This window comes from Cervus elaphus, chromosome 20, assembly GCF_910594005.1.
Source record: "Cervus elaphus chromosome 20, mCerEla1.1, whole genome shotgun sequence".
Taxonomy (NCBI): domain Eukaryota; kingdom Metazoa; phylum Chordata; class Mammalia; order Artiodactyla; family Cervidae; genus Cervus; species Cervus elaphus.
In genome coordinates, this window is record NC_057834.1 from 42,941,494 (window position 1) to 42,963,765 (window position 22,272).

Here is a 22,272-nt window from a genome sequence, read left to right on the forward strand (position 1 = left end):
ATACATCATTCTTCTCCCTTAATAGCTGAACATTTCTTACAGGTCAAGTGTGCTGGACATAAATTCCCCAGTTTTTGTCTGAGAAAGTCTTTATCCTTCACTTTGGAAGGATAATTTTACTGGTTATAGAATTCTAGATTGATGGATGGTTTTATTTTTTGTTTTACAACACTTCAAATATTTCACTCTACTCTCTTTTTTTTTTTTTTTTTTTTAATATATATTTATTTATTTATTTGGCTGCATGAGGTCTTAGTTATAGCACATGGGATCTTGTTCCCTGACCAGGGTTTGAACCCGGGCCCCCTGCATTGGGAGCACAGAGTCTTAGCCACTGAACCACCAGGGAAGTCCCCTCTACTCTCTTCTTGCATGAGTGTTTTCTGATATCAAATTTTAACAAAACTATGAAGAATTTTAATTGAAAGATTTTAAAAAATTTGTTCCTCCCATTTTCCATACAGCTAAAATATATATATATATATTCATATACTTTCTAAAAATGTTTTACTCCCTAAAAGAATAAAAATATTAATTTTTAAATAATCATTGCTTTAATGATGAAATAAGTTAGGTAGAATGGATTTTTTTATATTTTTCTATTACCTATTACATGCACGCATGAATCTTTGTTTTGTATCCCCAGTTCTCAAGGCCTTGGTCTGTCTTCCTTTTCTCCTCAGTGAGTTCCAGGTGTGTATATAATTTGGAAAGAGACATGACTTCTTACTGATGTGAGAAACGGAGCCATCCCTCCCTGAAAGCAATAAAATTCTCACATAATCCAAGTCAGAAAACCAAGGGTCACTTCCTGGCAGGAATCTTTTTCTAGCAGCCCAATTCACTGCCATTAGTGTTTCTTTACGTTTCAGATTGTAAAAAAGTAGATTCCACTAGGGTGGAAGGTGGGAAGCAAGTACTCCATAAGAACTCTTCAAACAGACATGCTTTTGTGTAGATTTTTTCCCTTGAATTTCAATAATCTGCCCACCACTTTGTTTTTCTCAACCTACGTTAGCCTCCCCAAGTATAAAAGAATATTTTATCTAAACTTAATTTAGAAACTCAGCTAGGAATCAAGAGGCTTCTCCCCCTTCAGAAGGGCTTCTTTACCAAATCCCCATACATCTACCACATAAGCAAGCCTAGTAGATGTATATCATTCTCCTGATTTGATGGGAAATTCAAAGCCAAAGTTTTTCTCACATTTCAGAGATGTTGAGATCCCACTTCCAATCGAAAGATGAGTACTTCCTCAAAGATTTCTGGACATTTAAAGCCATGATATTAATACCTCAAAATACTTACGGGTTAGCTGTAATATTTTTTTCCATTTATTTTTATTAGTTGGGGGCTAATTACTTTACAAGATTGTAGTGGTTTTTGCCATACATTGACATGAATCAGCCATGGATTTACATGTGTTCCCCATCCCAATCCCCCCTCCCACCTCCCTTCCCGTCCCATCCCTCTGGGTCTTCCCAGTGCACCAGCCCTGAGCACTTGTCTCATGCATCCTTTTTAAAAAAGTTCCCCTCCCAGCTGTGTCACTCCAGGTTTTTTGAACTCCTAGGTGAGGCTAGAAACTTTAGTTATCTAAACTCTTAGATAACTTAAATTGATTTGTATTTCTTAAATTTGATTGAATTTCTTTCCCTTTGAGAGCAGGGAGGAAGAGATGTTTATGATCAAAGAGGGGAAGACTAGAGAAGGTAACAATAATTGATCATATTCTAAACATTATGAACATTTAAAAGCCTGAACAACAACAACAACAGAAAAGCCTGAACAAATACTTTTCATTTTAACATCACCCTGTGTTAAAAAATAGATGACAATTCAGCCTTTTGCTTATAGACTCCATCTTACTCTTCACATTAGATACCTTTTTAAATGTTTTATGAAATTAACAAGAGAAAAGTACATAAATCAAGATAAATAAAAATATACAACTCAATAATCAATAGTGAGCATTCCCATGTAACCAGCACCCCAGTCAAGAAACAATATCATCTCCCAAAAAAGCCCCCTTCGTACCCTCTCCCAGTCACTATATCCCTCTCTAAAGGTAACCAAAATCCTTGTTATACATTGTATTAGTCTATTAGACTGCTTTTGCTTTTGAACATTATATAAATGAAATCATACAGTATGTATTTTTTGTGACTGTTACCTATTTTACTTTGAACATTTTGGGTTGTTCTGTGCTGTGCTGTGCTTAGTCACTCAGTCATGTCTGACCTTTGTGACCCCATGGACTGTAGCTACCAGGCTCCCCTGTCCATGGGGATTCTCCAGGCAAAAATACTGGAATGGGTTGCCATGCCCTCCTCCAGGGGATCTGGAGTGATTATAAATAGAGCTGCTATGGACCCATGTTTTGGTGAATATGAGGATTCATTTCAGCTGGATATATCACGTAGGAGTGGAATTGCTGGGCCATAGGGTTTGAATTACATTTAGCTTTAGTACATAGTGCCAACAGTTTTCCAAAGTATGGTTGTACTAATTTATACTCCCACCGCCATACTACAGAGCTCTTAAATTGTCAAGTCATAAATTTGGGGCACATGATTGGGTTGAACACAAATTTGAATAAATGAAAAGTGAAATCGCTCAGTCGTGTCCAACTCTTTGCGACCCCATAGGCTGTAGCCTACCAGGCTCCTCCGTTCATGGGATTTTCCAGGCAAAAGTACTGGAGTGGATTGCCATTTCCTTCTGCGGGGTATCTTCCCCACCCAGGGATCAAACCCAGGTCTCCTGCATTAAATAAATGAAGGCCACTGTTAATTCCTGTGACAATGTTTTAATTAATAGAACCAGGACTTCTTTGTAGGCTTCAGAGGGTCTCTATACCCTGAAAATATCTACAACATTTTTGCATGCAAGCACTTGTGCATACATGCACTTTGGAGAAGGAGAAACACAGATTGTATCAGATTCTCAAAGATCAGATTTTCTATACTTTGGAAAACTGGTGGCAGTGTAGATGAAAGTTAAACATAATCCAATCCTTCACACACACACTAAGAATGATTTATAGGAACCCAGCAATCAAGAAGCTATTTGTGGAAAAAAAAAAAAGAAGCTATTTGTGGGGGGGGGGGGGGGAAAGAAGCTATTTGTCTGCAATTAGCAAACTGTCCTATGTTATGGTGTGTTGTCATAGACAGTCTGAATAGCCAGGTTTCCTGTGGTTAACAGAGAAAGATTAGCACCCTTGACCACTCAATTTTCTTTTTATTTTTAGCAGGTTAAATTTTTACTAAAATAATTTCATAATGTTTTGATAACCACATATTTTGATAACTACATAACAGTTTTATTGATAAAATGTACATAACATACAATATGCCCATTTAAAGTGAGTAATTTGATGGGTTTTTAGTATATTCACAGCATTGTGCTATCACAACAATTTTAGAACACATCATCACCCATACCCATTAGCAATTATTCCCTATTTCTGCCAGTCCTAGGTAAACACTAAGGTACTTTCAGTCTCTACAGATTTGCCAATTCTAGACATTTCATATAAGTGGAAACACATAATATGTGTCTTCTGTGACTGCTGCTTTCACTTTGCATAATGTTTTTAAGGTTCATCCATGTTGTAGTATGTATTAGTGCTTCATTTATTTTCATTGCCAAATAATATTCCACTGTATAGAAATACCACATTTTAGAACTTTCCTGGTGCTCCAGTGGTTGAGACTCTGTGCTTCCACTGCAGGGGACATGGGTTCCACCCCTGGTTGGGTAAGTTCTGCATGCTGCACAGTGTGGCCAAAAAATAAAATTGTGTTCCCGTCACCACTGTGTCAATAAATAAATAAAAGTGGATATTTTTTTTAAGAACCAACCTCTTTTAGAAAAAAAGAAATATCACATCTTAGTTGATGTCTTTAGAGAGTATAATGTGTCCAAAACAAAATCTCTATTTCTTCTCCTAAACCTCCTACTTTCGGATGTCCCCACATTAGTAAATGATGTGATCATGCACCTAGTTGCTCAGGCCAAAAGCTTTGAAGTTATTCTGTATTCTCATAACAGCAAATTCTATTGGTTGTACCTTCAAAATTCCATGTCCAGCTATTTTCAACCTTCTCTGTAGTTACTACGTCCTAGTGTAAACCACTGCCATCTTTCCTCTGTAACTGTTATAAAAACCTAATTGGTATCCTGCTGCTGCTTCCACTCCTGTTCCCCACAGAGCAGCCAGAGTGATCCACTTAATACATGTATCAACTTGTGTTCCACCCCTGCTCAACACCATCTAAGGGCTGCCCATCACACAATAAAATCCAAAGCACCCAAAGCAATCTGCTCTTGGCCTACATCTCCTCTTTTACTCTAGCTCTAGCTACCCTGACTGTCTTGCTTTTTCTCAGATACACTATAAATACATTCCTGCTTCGTAAGCTTTGCATCTGCTGTTCCCTCTGTGCCTGGACCAGTTCTCCCCGGGGTAGCTGCTTAGCTTACTCCCCACCTTATTCAGATCTCTGCTCAAACATTTCAGGGCAAAGGAGCAGGCAGGCCTGGGAAGAGTATCACTGTTAGGTTTCTTGGGCAGCCAACCCAAGAAAGGATTGAGTTTATTAATTCCCTGGTATTCTCAATCTGGTCCATTGGAGGGTGCTAATGGCATATGTATTAAACCCAGATATATCTGTCGTTTCACTTTTTATAATGGCCATTCTTCCATACAATCTTGCTTAAGCACTGACAAATTTTACAGTGTTATTCCAGTATATCTCATCTCTCATACTCTGAAAAGATTTAGATCTTCCCTTGAAAAATTCAGACATAAATAAGAAAAAAGACCAAAAGACTAGGAATAAACAAGTAATTCAGGTTCTCTTCTCTCCTCACTTCCCCCCTCCAATGTGCTCTTCTCTCTGTATTTGCTTCTCTGTAAATGGCACCATCCTTTACTCAGGAATTTGGAATTCATCCTTAGTTCTCTCCTCACCTTCACTTCCCACATTCAGTATCATTTGTCTCTTCAGCTCCTCTCCATTCACACGGCCCTGCCTTTGATCAGGCCTCTCAAGTCTGCTGGATTACCTGATTGCCTGGATTACCGCAGCCCTACAGTCTTCCTCTCCACATCAGTTCAATCTCCACAGTTACTTCTTTCCAAATCCCAAATCTAACAATAGCATTTCCCTGCTTAAATCAAACATTTCCTCTTTGCCTTCATGAAACCTCAACACTTCAGCATGACTTGCAAGTCTTTCGGGGACCCCAGCAACCAGAATGGCCTCATGACTTGCCATTCCACGAGGGTTCCAAATCAGCCTTATTTGCAATCTCTCCTTAGGTAGGGGTTTTTTTTTTAATATGGACTTCCAGACCCAAGTGCAGAGATGTTGATTCAATTGGGGTGAAAGAGGGCTGAGGAAATCAGCCCTGTATTTTTATAAAAATAGTGGTAAAGAACCTGCCTGCCAATGAGACATGAGTTTGATCCCTGGGTGGGGGAGATCCCCTGGAGGAGGGCATGGCAACCCACTCCAGTATTCTTGCCTGGAGAATCCCAGGGACAGAGAAGCCTGGCGGGCTACAAAGAGTTGAAAAGAGTCGGATGCGGCTGAGCACAGCACTTTCGTCCCCTCCAACTTTTAACTTTCTGTGCCTTCTCTCTTTTCATACTGTTCATGGGATTCTCTCTTGGTTCTCCTCCTTACCACTCTGATCATTTGTATCTGTGGCCCTTGCCAGCTTTTCCTCAGTTTCTGTTCTGGGGCCTCTTTTCTACTTTTTTCAATGACTCCATCTAATCCCACAACTTCACTTATATTTTTGTGTGTGTATGCTAAGTCGCTTCAGTCGTGTCCAATTCTTTGTGACCCCATGGACTGTAACCCACCAGGCTTCCCTGTCTATGGGATTCTCCAGGCAAGACTACTAAAGTGGGTTGCCATGCCCTCCTCCAGGGTATCTTCCCAACCCGGGGCTCAAACCTGCGTCTCTTACATCTCCTGCATTGGCAGGTCAGTTCTTTACCACTAGCACCACCTGGGAAATCCATATTTATGTGAAGAAGTCCAAATTTTATTCATATTTGGCTTCTACATCTATCCCAAACTCCAGATCTATATGTCCTATAATGCTAAAATTTCAGGTATGGAGATCTCAGAGTTCACTTATCCTAAGACTTCATTGCCTGGATATCTCCACCAAATGGGTCACTGGCTTTGAAAAAGTCAGTGTTTTCAAAATTGAACACCTCATTTTCTATCTACTTCCAATTTCATTTCCAAATTGATTCCTTTCCTTGAATTTGTTTCTAAACATAGTCACCTTGAGGCACCTCGCCTCCTCATTCCCTATATTCAGTTAGCTGCTAATCTAGTAGATTCCATTGCCACAGACTTTCTCAATTAGAATCACTGTTTTCTATTCTAAACTACCTCGTCTGTAGATTAAATCCTAATTACTTCCCAACCAGAGTATTGCAGAGGACTCCTAGCTAGATTATCCCCCTCTAGTATCTTTCTGTTTGGAATTCTAAATGATTTTTTATTCATTACCACTAGATTAATCTTCCTTAAGAACAATTCTGATCTGCCACTCTCTGGCCTAAAACCCTTAAATGTCTCTCCTAGATAACTAAATTATCCACTAGTTTCTTATCCTGACACTCAAAGTCCTCCATGTTCTGGACTCAGTTCTATTTTTTTAGCTTTCATACTGACCCCATCACCTAGAATACCCTTCCATCACCTTTACCTGGCAAAATAAAAGCTGATTTCAAATACACACCTCCATTATTAAGTCTTCTTTTGGGGCGGGGGGGGGGGGGGGGCGGTGTGCTTAGTCACTCAGTCATGTCCAGCTCTTGCAACCCCATAGCTTGTATGTAACCTTCCAGGATCCTCTGTCCATGGGATTCTCCAGGCAAGAATACTGGAGTGGGTTGCCATTTGCTGAATATGAACCTTCCTTTGAACCCCTTTACCACTTTATTAACACTTTAATTTCAAGCTGACCAGATTTGTCTTATCTGTGTATTCTAAGATTCTCAAATTTTTCCACTAGAAATGTACCTAATTATACAGAAAAATGAACAGATAGCCCTAAAGCTATCTGTCACAATAGGTTCCCTGGAAAATTAAAATTTAATATCAATTTTTCAGTGTTATTAGTATTAGACTGCTTTAATATAAAAATGACATTTTTTTACTAACACTCTAGGAAGATGGGGCTTCCCTGGTGGCTCAGAGGTTAAAGCAGCTGCCTGCAGTTTAGGAGACCTGGGTTCGATCCCTGGGTCAGGAAGATGCCCTGGAGAAGGAAATGGCAACCCACTCCACTATTCTTGCCTGGAGAATCCCATGGACGGAGGAGCCTGCTGGGCTACAGTCCACGGGGTCGCAAAGAGTCGGACACGACTGAGCAACTTCACTAGGGAGATGAGTCTGTTTTAATTTTGAGGATTTAGGGTACTCCAAGCATACTGTGAAAACCCTCTATGGCAAAGACTGCCTTACTACATATATATTCCTTGTAAAACTAAAATAGTACCACCTTCAAACATTCAGTATGTTCGCGAGTATTTACGCAGTGTTTACCATGTACCTAGACCTGTGCTGTTTCAAGGAGCTCAGTCTCCATGGGATGGCCCTGAACAAATAAAAAAACTACATTAAGAGTTAAACGATGAAACGTAAGCCATCCATGTTCTGCTAGGCCATGCAGTCTCTCCATTCTACACCCTAAATGACACACTGGAAGTGAGGAGGACCACTTTAAAGTCCACTCTGACCTCCATGTTATTTTCTGGAGATTGATAATTTTCTGCTAACACTGCGCGAAACTTAATCCTCTTCACCTGGAAATAAAAGGTTTCCATCCTTTCGCTCTCCAATTCGAAGCTCAGAAAAGTCCCCTGGGGGCGACGAGGCAGGGCGGCAGAAATTCTGACCCCCGCAAAAGGAGCAAAAATGCCAAAGCTACCAGCACCACCCCTTAACCTCCCCCACGTGCTTCCAATTGGTCCTTGTGAGTCACTCTCTTCCCAGATTGGCGTTCCAGCTTGCCCGTCGCCTCCATAGAGCCCACATTTAGCCAGCAACTATTGGTAGATCGTTACGTCATTGCCCTATCCACCCCGCTCCCATTGGCTCCCATAGGAAGGGGCGGTCGCAACGTCACAGGCAAGGGCCGCCATTTTGACTGAGCAATCCTAGTGACAGGAGCTGAAGAAGCAGCGCTGGTTGTCCCGTTTCCCCTCCCCCTTCCCTTCTCCGGTTGACCTCCCGGGCCCCCCACACTCCACAGTCCCGGTCCCACCATGTCCCAGAAACAAGAAGAGGAGAACCCTACGGAAGAGACCGGCGAGGAGAAGCAGGTGAAATGGAGGGGGTGCGGTGGGCGAGTTGGGGGCGATTGTGATGGGGCGGGAGGCGGTCTCCCACCAGTGCGGATTGGTCGCCATGGTCTCGGGCTCTGCAGGGGTTGGCCACGTCTTGCGTCATGCAGGGTGAGTTTCAACATAGCCTGCTGCTTTGGCTCTGGTTAGTTGGCTGGATTGTCAATCAGTGTAGTACCCTTCCTGATTGGTCAATAGGCCTACAGCTAGACGTATTGAAGCTGTGCTGTAATTGGCCGAACCTGAGCGTGGGGCGGGTGTTTGGAAAGAGTGGGTGAATGAAAGGGGGTTGGTGGTCTCGGGATGAGATGTATGTTATTGGTTAGTAGGGGTAAAATGAACCAACAGCTAGGCTGGGTCCTTCATTCTATATCCTCAGAAAGATACAGATCAAGATACAGACGTTTAAAAAGGGATCAGCAGTGGGGGAAGGGAGAAGAGTAATTATTATCATGGCTAATTTAAGGCGGCAACTTTCTCAAAGAGACCTATTTTGATCGCTGGAGATGTTCTGTTGCCCGCCTTCAAAGAGGACCTTACAAAATTGAAGAGGGCTAGAGTTTCAAACAGAATAATGGAGGTTAAACCTAAGAAAGACCCCTAGAGAGTCGTGAAAAAAAAGACGCAACCATATTTCCCCCCGACTTCTAAGGTAGTGGGGACTTATTTCACCCGCAATTCTGTGATGAAAATACGACAACTTATTTAGGTGTTTTGTATTTGATTTATAACATTTAGTACTGGACTCGGGTTCATAAAATACCCCTGCGTTATATTTGGGCCAGGTTTTCAAGGCAAGGGAATGTAATTCCATTAAAGAAAAGGGCGGCAGGGCCCACAAAAAGGGAAGCAGAGAGTAACAGCAGCAGTAAGAGACCCTGCAAGTTAATTGGACTCTTGGCATGTTTCCCAAACCTCCATCACTAGGGAAGGTGTTGATTTTTTGGCAGAGCTGGTGGGTATACTAGTGAACCCACTGTATCTTAATTTTCCTGAGATTAATCTCTGTTTACTTGTCACCTTCCTACTACAATGTGTATGGAAACAATGTTGTCCATTATTGCTGTCCAGTGCTGACCATTGCTAAGGGGGAGCTTTCTGGAGAAGGCCACAGAGCTAGCTTCCATAGATTTATCAAAAGCCTAGCTTAGGAGGGAACATCTCAGCAGTTATCCCTTTTGATTTCCCATTTGACCTGTACTGTGTTTTACAGACAGCTAGGGATTTCCCTACTAATCTTGCATCACCAGAATCCCTGCTAGCTCTTTTCTGTCTTTCTTAGCTTCTGTGCTTAGTGAGCTACTGCTTGCTCTTTGATTAAGTATTGTTCTTTGGTATTACCTTTAACCCAGTACTCACAGGTCACTGGGGTGGTTCCCTGGGTGTAGTGTGACAAACAACTTATCTTTTTTTCTCACAATACAGTCATCTTGAGCTTTAGGGATTTGAACAAAGGTCTGGCTTTATTTAAGAGTGTGAATAACATGTTTACAAATGGGTAGATCTCCAGGAAAAGGTAATAGTGTAAAAGTTAGCAGATTAGAATCAGTTGCTTCTCAGTGTTTAATTTTACTGGCCCCATTTGTTTCCTCCAGGACACGCAAGAGAAAGAAGGTATTCTCCCTGAGAGAGCTGAGGAGGCAAAGCTAAAAGCCAAATATCCAAGCCTAGGACAAAAGCCTGGAGGCTCCGACTTCCTCATGAAGAGACTCCAGAAAGGGGTATGGAGCACAATCTCTTACCCTCTTACTTTGGAACCAAAGGGGCCTTAGGGATAAGATCTGTGAAAGTTCTGCTGAACACTGATATGAAAGTTTTGTTGAACACTGATATGAAAGTTTTGTTGTTGGGCAGTAGTAAAGAAAAATTAGAAACTTGTTTAAAAAAAACCCAAGGCAAATACTGTAAATTCCTGAAAGGGTATCATTTATTTTCTGATTTCCCTCAGGATACTAAGGCTTAATGGAGGGGCATTTAGGAATGGCCTTGGGAGAGTGAGGGAAGGATGTCAGAGTCTGGAAGGCTGACGACCTCCATACGTTTGCCTATTTGGATGGTGGGAGTTTTAGGACTGCAGATACAGGATTAGAGCTAAATTTTGAGGTGCATCATTTCAGAAGAAAGGCCATCTGTCCTACAGATTTCCTCAACTTGAAATGATTTCTTCAGACCCTTGAAGTTAGCACCAGCCATTAACTATGCTCCCTGAAGAGACTTACTTTTCCAGTCCAGAGTGGTCCTTCTCCCAAGGGAGAGTCTTACCTTCATAGCCTTCTAGCTCCTCTTTGGGTTCCTCAGTCCTTAGAGGTACGTAAAACTGACTGAGCAGTTGTCAGTCATTAACCTGGAGTGTATTTCTCTATGCGGATGAAATGGAGAGGGAGACAGATCCCTGTGGAGAATCCCAGTTAGAGTCTTAGTCACAGATGATGTGATGCTGATATGCAGTTTACCTTGCTGTAAGCAAGACAGGCGTGGGCAGGCTGTCACAGCCATGGAACATGTGTGGGAGTGGTTGGAGTCAGAGGAAAGTACATTATCCTCAGGAACAAGCCCAGTTTCTATTCATAGTCTGAGAGAATAATTTCTCATTTTAAGGTTGTTAGCTTGAGGTTGATCTCCTACTGATAGCCCCAGGTTGACCCTTTATATATCTTATTCATTTCTGTTTCCGCAGCACCAAGCCCATTGGAGGCTTATAGGTCCTTTATAAACCTTTGGGATTAAAGTCAGTAATATGGTTGAAGCATTGTGGACTCATGAGCCTACTAAAGGCTATAGGAGCTGTATTTCTTAACTCCAAAAATATACACCCTAGCTGGGAAACTGCTTACAAATGTCAAAAAGTCAGAAGACACTGGGAAGAAAGCATAATTAAATATAGTTAATACTAAGCTATGTATACATGAGGCTAATCAAAAAAGATTTGAAAGATCTGAGTTTGGATGCAGGTTTATAGGGTTTATGGTCTCCTTGCTTTTGAGGAAGACCAGAGCTCCTCACTCACCGAAACCTCCCTTTTGTCTCTTAGCAAAAGTACTTTGACTCAGGAGACTACAACATGGCCAAAGCCAAGATGAAGAATAAGCAGCTGCCCAGTGCAGGACCAGACAAGAACCTGGTGACCGGTGACCACATCCCCACCCCACAGGATCTGCCCCAGAGAAAGTCCTCGCTCGTCACCAGCAAGCTTGCGGGGTAACCTGGCCCCCTCTGCTCCCCTTCTCACCCATTGGACTTTTATATGTCATAGGCAGGGATAGAGTGGGCACCTAAAGTTTTCTCTTCTCAGCTTGCTCACCAGAAATGACTATGCTGCTTCTGGGGGCTGCTGAGAATATAAGATGGGCTAAAGAGAGGCTCTGAGTTCACTGCTTTGGTTAAACTGAGATTTCCACACCCTCATGTGGCCCAAGTAGGGGCTCAGAAATAGGAGCCTAGGATTGGATAATGCTGCAGACTTTCTTTTTCATTTGTATGAGAAACTGGGGAGATGTCATTTCTCCTTTTGGAAGAGAATGTGTCCCAAAATAGGTGAGGCTAAGCCTTGGGAATAATATGACAGGTTTAACACCCTGAGGCTAACCTGATATGATTGGGAAAGATAGATTGAATGAGATCTGTTTTCTGTGCTTTAAGTGTTTTGTCCTTTGGGCTGCTATTGCTTTCATGTTTTCATTATGGCAGGTTTAGCAAATCCTCAAAAAGAAAAACTGATGTGCTTGCCTAAAACTATAATGCCCACCTAACCTTCTTTACTCAGTGTCTTTTACAATTTGCCCTGGAGGATATTATTCATGTAAAATGGGCACCTTCTCTCTCTCTTCCAGCATGTTGCTTTTTGAAAGTATCATGGGAAAGTGGAAAGAACACAGGGTTAGCAGTCAGGATATCTGGGTTCTGTTTCCATTCAGTTCTAGACAGAACTGACCTGTAGCCTTGGTTGAGTCACTTCACCTCTCTGGATTTCTGCTTCCCCATCTGTAATATAGATCCAAATGTAGATCAGATTGATTCTAACATCCCGAAGAACTCTGTGCTATTCATTGTAAAACCAAAAGTGAGGAAGGACCATAGATGAGAGTACAGAGAACTCATTGGAGGCCACATGAGGAGAGAAATTGAGATTTAGGGATTGTAAATTCAGGCAGGAGGACCTCATAAGTGTCATGGTCTTGAGGGTCAAGAAAAAAAAAAATTCTAAGAAGCTAGCCATGAAAGCGCTTGCCTCTGCTCTCCCTTCTTTCCTACAATCTGGGCCTTGGCTGCTAACAGGCTGCTCTGGGAGCCAGGCTGTGGGCCTGAAGAAGCATGCTCAGTCATGCTCGTGTGGAGTCCCACATTTCAGGTGTTCTCAGCTGCCAGGTGTATCGTTAGGGAGACAGTAAGAAAAGGGAAGAACAGTCGCTCCGGGGCTTAGTGCTGCTGTGGGGCTGGAGCAGCAGGTTCTCAGGAGATGATTCACCTTGGAGAAAGCTGGGGAAGGCGGTTAGGGAGAAACAGAAGGAGCACTGAGAAATCTCTGCCTTCCTGGAGCTCAGCTCCTGTGCTCTGAGAGGTAGCAACGCTGATCATGAACTAGGTAGAGGAAAGAGGGGCTGCGGGTGGCCAGCATCGTCTATCTGATTATCACTAGCTCGGCCTGAACCATACTGAATGCAGTCTGCTAGTTAGGACAGAGAGGGCCAAGTGAGAGCTAGCAATTCAAGAGAGGAAGAGTCTGTCTTTGGTCCTCTCTTGACCTCTCAGCCCACAAGTTCTGATATGCCACACATCTGGCCCAGTGAGGACAACTGATGAACTTGCTGATGCACACGTGGGGCATTGGGGTGTGTCTACACTTCTTTCCTGACCAGCCATTCACTTTTCAGGCCATCATTCAGATTGGGTAGGAAAAAGTTGGTGAGGAAGGAATGGAGGGAGCAGGATGCCGTGATTCCCTGGCCCCTAGGGCAACTCCTTGACTGTCACTTGTAATTGTATATAATTTTTGTGTTTCTTGCTTCATTTCCTCATGCTGTCTTCCTTAGTCTAAAGTCCATGTGGGAAGGGGAAAATGCTGAATATCTTTGTATAGTTTCCTCAACTGTCCCAGACATGTTGTACATAGATATGTCATGTTATTATATATATAAATATATATATAATTTTGTACGTTTTCTTCATCTCCGATCTTCTTGAATTTTGTACTCTTTTCTGTCTGAGCTGCTCTATCAGTCAGTGTGAATCCTCAAGACTGAAATCACAGTGAGTCTCAGTTTTAGGAAGGAATAGAAGAAATAGGGAAATCAGAAAGACTATTGGTCTCTCTTTCCACCCGGTCATCTTCAAAGCTAAGGAAACAAAGAAACAAGCTACTTTTCGTAGATGCCACCTCCTTCCACAGCATGAAGTGCATAGCTTCCATGGCAAAAAAGGGTCATTTTGAAATTCAGTTTGCTTTGATTAAACCTAGAGTATTAAGTACATTCAAAACAACACATGTGTTGTCTGGCCCTGGCCTCCATGCAGCTGCCACCTCATCACTCTGCGCCCCCCAACCCCAGTCCGTCCAGCTCCACTGTGGCAAGTGGCTCTGGCCATGCCCCTGAAACTGAGCCTGCTCTGAAAACCTCGTTATTTTGATCTTGTCTAAAGAATTTCTTTCTTTGTTTTCTTGGGTATCTCCAAAAAGCCAGAGAACAGTTTTGTAACTAGGCGAAGACAGAAATTTTCCTTTTCTTTAAAAAAAAAAAAAAAAAGACTCTCTGGATAGGACTAAGACATGTGCCATGTATCCCCAATGATTGATAAGTGTGGAAGAATGATGGGGTAGAGACCGGGGTGGAACTTAGGCTTTTTTCCCTTACTACTTGACAGTGTTTTCTTTCTCTTCTTCTGTGTTCGTCCGCAGTGGCCAAGTCGAATGATGCTGCCCGGGGCTCCGCCAGATCCTGAGACGCTGCCCCCTGGGTCCTGTGCTGGCTCCTGCCCCTCCCTGCTTTTGCAGCCAGGGGTCAGGAGGTGGCTCGGGTGCGGGCTGGAGAGGCAGAAGCCCCTGCCCGTCGGTGTCCCAGCGCATGGAGCCCCTTGGGCCGAGCACCAAGATCTTGACTCTTTTTTGTTTTTCCTTTTTTTTCCAAGTAATTGTTGGGAGACATCTCAGTGAAATTCTGGGGGGGGGGGGGTGGGGGGGGTGGGGGGTTGAGAGGGTGGAGTGGGAGATGTAAGGGGTTATGAATTAGGACTTAGAATTGATAACAAAAACATTCCTAACTATCCTCCTCCTTAGCCTTGTGGCTGGGGTGGAGTGGGGGTGGGGTGGGGGAGTGAAGTGGACTAAAGGTGAGGGGTTCTAATTGAGCTGTGTAGAAGAGTGCCTTGCTAGCTTGGATATGACTGGGGACCTGATGTCAGATAAAAGAAACTGTCTAAATATGAAAGATGTAGATGACTCCTCTGGTTCTGCAGAACAGGCTAAGAGCTGAATGTTTATTGTTTGGGTGGGGAAAAAGTGCTGTCCTTGAAGTAGATTTGCTGCGGGAAGAAGGGCAGTGAGTGTGGGAGAAAGGGGATGAGCGTGGGGAGCACTGCAGAGCCCAGGGGACTTTCTCAGTATTTGAAATAAAAAACAAACAAGAAGATCCACGGGAAAAAAAAACAAACCAACCTAGAAATTCTGTGCAGCAGTTGGTGTGTTTTATTGGGGTTTGGTGAAAGGGAAGAAAATAAGACTGAAGACAGCATTCAGGAGAAGCTGTTGTGGGGTTCTGAGCCCCTAAGGAACAGGGGCCCTTCAGATGGGATGTGTCTGGGTTCCCCGTTTCCATCATTTAGGGAGAGGGTGCAGGGACATTGGCATATAGACCAGGACTTCTATAGCTAATGCAAAGATGACTCTTCCTCAGGTTCTGACTCACAAAATGAGGGGTTTGCAGTGTTTGATCTGAAGGGTTTATTGACACCTGAAGACTACTCCAGGCTAAGCATGAAAGGAAGCCACTCTGTTTTCCCTTTCAGTCTTGCTCTCCTTCTCAAGTTCCTGTGTCTCTGGAGAATTGTAACCACTAGTTATCAGCCTTTCTGCTAGCGGCCAGCAGGAGGCAGAGTCACTTCTTTCTTCATGATGTGCTAACCATTGCTGGAATCCTGCCACTGAAAGGGGTTTAAAACTATCTGTGAGTGTAATATACAAAAGAAGTGTTGCCAAAGGAGAAACAGACTCACACTTTTCTTCTGTCACACTCACACCAATCTACTATGTTTGAAGATGGAAACTTGTCCATTTGCCCAAGGAGATTTTAGGCATAAAGGAGATTTTATGATTAGGAGATTTTACCATAGTTATCTTCTCAAATGAGCATGCATCAAGGAAGACAGAATCCTGGAGACAATAGATATTCTAGAGAAATTTCTATCACATTGAGAGGGTGGAGTACTTTTAAACTAGAGAAGGAATGTTGTTCTCAGCGTGTGATTCATTCTCTCTTCTTAATCAGAAACTTTCCAAATAAGTTTTCAGCTTCTCAGGAAGCTGACTTGCTCTCTCCTAATTTAGTCAGGGGACTGCAATGCCTCCTAACCATCAGCCTTTCTGAACAGCATGCTAGACACTGAACTAGGTGGTTTGGAGATACATTAGAGAAAGGCAAGCCCCACCTTTAATGGGGTTTCTTATCTAACTGGAAGAAAATACATGAAAAAGTTCATACACCTCAGTAGCATAAACTTAGCTCTTAAAGCCAGGAGATGTATGAGTGTTCATTATGATGGGGTTTCTGAGTCTTATTCCCCTTAAACCAGTCCCATGACCTCTTTATGAGCACATTGTCCCTACTTTTGGTTTGCCAAGTGGCAACAGCTGGGCAATAAGGTCAACAAGGCTCCAAATGTGGAAGCATCTAGTTAAGTTCCATTTAATATAAAGAGAAGGGACGTTGACATAGAAATAAGTTATTTATAAGGTAGCAGTGCTAGTTTACTGAAGACCTTGAGTTAGCATCTCTTAACGTTTAGGCTTTTACATGCTTTTTCCATTACTCTTGGCTTTCCTGGTCCTTAAGTTTAAGCTGTAGCCTTAGGAGTCCTGGGGTGCCCAGAAATGGTCATTGCTATTTCTGTTCCAGCTTAAAACCTGCCTTTCCTTTTTCTTTACTCCCATACGGCAGGGCTAGGCAGTCAGGAAGCCCGATTCTGCAGTGCTTCCAAAAGCTGTTCTTGCCCATTGTTTTAGCTTAGTGTTTTATCTTTAATCCAAAGAGTGGATTCAAGGGTTCTGCCACTCCTCCAGCATGGTGGAGTGATAATTGTGTTGACATGTCTCTCAGTTGAGCCGTCTGATATGCAGGGTGGCAGGCATGAAGTCACCATTATTGTTGTCCAGCCACATTTATTTTAATCTGATGTGGCCTGAGCGTGGAAAGCACAAGCGAGAGAAAAAGCCGGGAGAATTGCCATTGACGATCGCTCCTGTTGGTCTGCCGGCCGCACCCACACGCAGCCCGCATATGTGCAGTGCCCTTTGCTGGACCTGGAGGGAGGTCACCAAGGAAAGGAGAGGTCTCTTCCCTCGGAAGCTAAGGTATGACTGGCATGCAAATAAACAATGTAATAAGACCCCACAGAGCACACGGGATCTTAACTCCCTGACCAGGGATCAAGCCCATGCCTGTGGTGCAAGCATGCAGTCTTAACCACTGGGCCACCAGGAAGGTGTCCAGATTACCGTAGTTCTAAGCAGAATTCCTGTGAACCAAGAGGAGGGTCAGGAGATGAGTTGTTGGCTGAATTTCCTTAGAGATGGGTGACTGACTTAAAAAGGCCCCCCCATGCTTGGGCAGTGATATTTTAATTCACAAGTAACTGTTGAACTCTGACTTTGGGGAAATACTAGCAGTTTTTGACTCTTTGCAATTGGAAGAATACTAGCAGTTATTGGGCAAATGAGCAGTGTAAGAGATGGTGTCTGCCCTGGAAGAACTTGAAGCCTCACTGAGACAGCACTTTTACACATAATGCAAGATAGTGGTAAAGGAATTCTGAGAATGGAAAATTCAAAGGGCTGGAATCATGAGGTAAATATTAATGGAAGAAATGGAAATTGAACTGGGCTTTAAAAGATGGGTAGTATTAAAAAATCTAGTTCAGTTATTGATAAGTGCCTATAATATGGCCCTGGAGTAGGAAATGGAAACCCACTCCAGTATTCTTGCCTGGGAAATTCTATGGACAGAAGACCCTGGTAGGCCACAGTCCATGGGGTCGCAAAAGAGTCAGACACCACTTAGTGACTAAACAAACAACTTTCAAGGAGATTCCACTCTGGTGGGGAAACTACACATGAAATCATGCTACCGTGTTAAACTTGCAGCCGTAGAAGCTTAGCTACATAGAGGAATAGGGACAAGTATTTAATAGTAGTTACATCTAGCCCATTGCTAAGTCCTTAATTTACATCATCTCATTTAATCCTCACAACAGTTCTACAAAGTAGATAGTATTGCCATTATACAAGTGAGAAAACTAAATCAGTAACTTGGCCAAATCACACAGCTTCTGAGAGTGGAGGCAGAATCCCAGTGCCTGCAATGGGATGGCGAAAAGAGTGATCTGGAAACGCTTCTACTACCTGGCCTGGTTCAATCCCTGATTAGGAAATTAAGATCTCACAAGCCACACGGCACACCCCAAAAGAAAGTAATCAGGAAAAGTTTCATGGAGCAAATTCTGAAGGAGAAACAAGATTTTTCTAGAAAGACGTGAAAGGGCATTTTGGTAGAAGGACCAACACTAAGAGAAGGATGAGGCAATGTGGAATCTGCTGATTTTGCAGTACAGTATCAAGTGAGTCCTGGGGAGGGACTGGAGACCAGGCTACAAAGGCAGACAGAAGGATATGATTTGCAGGCAGGCATAGGAACCACGGAGGTGACTGCAAAGAAGAAATCTAGTTGGTTCTGTGTTTTAAATAGGTCACTGCCAAATCGTGTGGAGATGAAATTTAGTTGTTTAGTCACTCAGTCGTGTCCAGCTCTTTGTGACCCTATGGACTGCAGCATGCCAGGCTTCCCTGTCCTTCACCATCTCCCAGAGCTTGCTCAAACTCACGTCCACTGAGTCAATGATGCCATCCAACCATCTCGTCCTCTGTCATCCCCTTCTCCTGCCCTTAATCTTTCCCACCATCAGGATCTTTTCCAATGAGATTTAGAAGTGATAGATTTAGTGATGGACGGGTTCTAGCATCAAGTTTCCTGGTTTTGAATCCTGATTTTTATACATTTGAATGACTTGAGACAAGTTTCTTAAACTGTCTTTGCTTCAGTTTACTTGTTTCATAAAATAGGAATGATGTAGTACCCACTGTACTGGATTGCTGTGATGATTAAACAAGATAGAACATGTAAAGCCCTTACTTCAGGGATTGCAGCAGTGCCTAAGATATGGTTCCTGCCCAGGGAGCTTATAGACTATTGAGGGATACACTGAAGATAGGTAGAGTGACAATAATTAAGAGTACAAGGATTCAGAGCTAAGATAGGGAAGAGCATAAAATGCTCTGGAAGTACAGAGTCTGGGCACCTAATTTGAGTAAATGGGAGAACAGCCAGGAAAATCCTTACACAGAGAGTAGCTTCTGAGCCAAAATATGACAGAGTAGTAGGACTTAGGGAAAGGGGGCCTTCCAGGTAGAAGGAACAGTCTGAAAAGATGGAGAGGTATTACATTCTGAAAACTTAAAATAATTGAGTAACTAGCATAGTATGAAAGGAATGAGGCTGGAGCTGGGTGGAGGTAACCCAGGGTTAGGTCACAAAGGGCCCATTAGGCTTCATCCTAGAGTCAGTGTGAAGCTGCTGAATAAAGATTTTGAGCAAGGCAGTGACATGATCAGATTGGCCCCTTAGAATAATCTTTCTGATTGTAGTGTCAGTAGGAGCTAGAAATGGTAAAATGGGTGTATTAAAGATACTACTAATGGGATGGAAAAATTGGAAAAGGGAAAGGCTATTGTGAAAAGGAAGATGATGAATTCAATTTGAGACATAAGTTTAACAAACATCTAAGTGGAGAATTCTGTACTTGTAAAGTGTTAAATAACCATGGGTTAGTTGAGGTACAATAACAGCCTGTATGTAGCTACAGTACTATAGGTTAGATATGATGAGGAAATAAGGTAATGATAGTGGGGATGAAGACTGAACAGACTCAAGAGATAGATGAGAAGTACAATCAACAGAATCTGATGTGAGGAGTGGGACTCGGGAAGAGACAGGACTCTATTAAAAAATCCTGAGGTAAAAAAAAAAAAAAAAAAAAAAAATCCTGAGGTAAACTATGATGCCGTAATCCAGAAAGAGAATACAGCTGGAAGAGCAAGTTTGGCATGGAAGACAATGAGTTCATTTTGCAGTAGAGTTGATGTGAGGTGCCTGTAGGACATCCAAGAATAGGTTACTAGATTTATGTTGTTACTGGATTTATGCATCTAGAGGTTGGAGAAAATTTAAGAATAGGAGATACAAATTCTGTAGACCTCAGGATACACTAGTAAAGCCATGGACATGTAAGTACAGAGAGCAGAAAGACTGACACACTGACCCGATGAAGGCTGACACCTGAAGGAAACACAAACAGGCTCACCAGAATAGTCAGGATGATGTGGTGCCCAAGGACAGAGTTAATGGAGAAACTGAATCGGTCAGTGGTGTAAAGTACTGTTACAAGTTACATTTAAATCTCACTGTGTGATTAAGTGTTAGTCGCTCAGTTGCATCCAACTCTTTGCAACCTAGTAGTCTGTAGCCTGCCAGCCTCCTCTGTCTATGGGATTTTCTTGGCAAGAATACTGGGGTGGGTTGCCATTCCCTTCTCCAGGGGATCTTCCCAACCCAGGGATTGAACCCACGTCTCCTGCATTTCAGGTAGATTCTTTACCATCTGAGCCACCAGGCACCCCCAAATTTCAGGAAAGCAGCATGCCAAAATTGTGAATAACTGTCAGCATTATGGTTTAAGGAGTGTATGTTTCTACTTTCTGTACTTTTCAAGATTTTGACAATGAGCATCTATTTGATGATTAGAGGTACTTTTAATTCTAAAAACAAGAATAAAATCACAGAATTTTTTTTTTTCTTTTTGATGGACAAAAGGGTGTCACTTTGGTTTACCGTTTAGTAATCTCTTGGGACCAGTTGCAGTGTATTGGTAGAGGTAGAATCTTGCTTGTAAACCTGAGTGGTGTGTGAAGGTTTTGTTGTCTGTTGTTGTTTTAGGATGGGAATGATAAGCATGTATATTTACTAAGTAAAAGGAACAAGTAAAAGTAGAGGCATCATAGAGAATGATAACCAAAAAGCAGGGCTCCAAAAAGGGTGGGGTGTGGAAACAACTCAGGTAGATGTGGTTAATTAAACAATAGTTCAGCAAACATTTATTGAGGACATATGTGCCAACCTCTGTACAAGGCGAGGTACTGAGGTTAATCTAGTTAGCCAGCCAGCCGAGTAAGAAATTGGTCTAAAGCAGAAGGACAGATGCCTCATCCTGCTTGAGACTCAAGGTGAAGATACAGAACTTTGTTTGCAAAGTAGAAATAGAGACACAGACGTAGAGAACACATTTATGGATCCCACAGTGGGAAGGGGTAGTGAGAAGAAATGGGAGACCGGAATTGACACATATACACCACTATGTATAAAATAACTAATGAGAACCTACTGTGTAGCACAGGGAACGCCACTCAATGCTCTGTGGTGACCTAAATGGGAAGGAAATCCAGAAAAGAGGGGAGATATATATATATATATATGTATGTATGTATGTATAGGTGATTCTGAGCACACATAGCTGATTCACTTTGCTGTATGGCAGAAACTAACACAACATTGTAAAGCAGTAAAAAATAATTTTTTGAAAAAAAGATGAAGATATAACTTGGTAAACTCACATGGGTATATAACATGGGTAAACTCACAGCTGTTTGTGAATAGGGGTCAGTAATCTCTAGGAGTCCTTGTCTGACGGCTTGCTTATTCTTTGTGAAATAGGATGTGAAGTTACTACTTGAGAGTTAGGAAGGTGGGAGTTAGGGGACTTAAGAAGAGTGGCCATAGTGTTGAGAGGATGAAAGGGAGGAGGATGAAAGAGAGATGAAAATAAAAAATAATAATAATAACAACAAAAAAAAAGAGAGATGACAAAAAATACTGTTATTAAGTAAGAGAATTAGGAAACAGTGTTGAGGATCTAACAGAAACCGTGGATGTATAATCCTTGGGATGCGTAACCCATTGGAATGGTGGTTATTGTTCAATCACAAAGTCGTGTCAGACTCTTTGCAACCCCATGGACTACAGCACACCAGGTTTCCCTGTCCTCCACCATCTCCCAGAGTTTGCTCAAGTTCATGTGCATTGAGTCGGTGATGCTATCTTACCATCTCATCCTCTGCCGCCCTCTTCTCCTTTTGCCTTCAATCTTTCCCAGCATCAGGGTCTTTTCCAATGAGTTGGTTCTTCACATCAGGTGGCCAGAGTATTGGAGCTTCACCTTTAGCATCAGTCCTTCCAATGTATATTCAGAGTTGATTTCCTTTAGGATTGACTGGTTTGATCTCCCTGCAGTCCAAGGGACTCTTGAGAGTCTTCTCCAGCACCACAGTCCGAAAGCATCAGTTCTTCGGCCCTCAGCCTTTTTTATGGTCCAACTCTCAATGACACCGTTGGAATGGTATCAGTTCATTTATTTCTGCTGTTTTCTCTAGCAACACCTAGCTGCCTGGGTACAAGAGCAGAGACGATTATTATTGTGTAGATCCTGGATCATGATTTGTAGACAGATGAAGAGGATTGACAGAGGAACAAGGGGATAGAAGGTGTTGGTGAAAGAAGGAATACTTGATTCAGACT

The 22,272-nt window shown here is 42.5% G+C and overlaps 1 protein-coding gene and 1 non-coding gene across 2 annotated transcripts; one reads left to right on the forward strand and one right to left on the reverse strand.

The window, feature by feature from the left end:
* Positions 1-276: 276 nt before the first annotated feature.
* Positions 277-349, reverse strand: TRNAG-CCC. Its single transcript has one exon. It is a non-coding gene; the product is annotated as a tRNA-Gly (tRNA).
* A 7,812-nt stretch (positions 350-8,161) lies between these two features.
* ENSA (endosulfine alpha) lies at positions 8,162-20,219 on the forward strand. Its single transcript, XM_043878097.1, has 5 exons — positions 8,162-8,362; positions 9,979-10,104; positions 11,415-11,581; positions 14,277-19,659; positions 19,693-20,219. The coding sequence occupies exons 1-4, from the start codon at positions 8,306-8,308 to the stop codon at positions 14,290-14,292; spliced, it is 366 nt and encodes a 121-aa protein (XP_043734032.1). The 5' UTR covers positions 8,162-8,305; the 3' UTR covers positions 14,293-19,659; positions 19,693-20,219.
* The last annotated feature ends 2,053 nt before the right edge of the window (positions 20,220-22,272 follow it).

Excerpts from the sequence above, each read along its gene's own strand:
- ENSA (XM_043878097.1), top strand. The coding sequence starts at position 8,306 with ATGTCCCAGAAACAAGAAGAGGAGAACCCTACGGAAGAGACCGGCGAG. Across the intron at positions 8,363-9,978 it reads AGACCGGCGAGGAGAAGCAG|GACACGCAAGAGAAAGAAGG; the intron begins GTGAAATGGAGG and ends TGTTTCCTCCAG. Across the intron at positions 10,105-11,414 it reads TGAAGAGACTCCAGAAAGGG|CAAAAGTACTTTGACTCAGG; the intron begins GTATGGAGCACA and ends TTTGTCTCTTAG.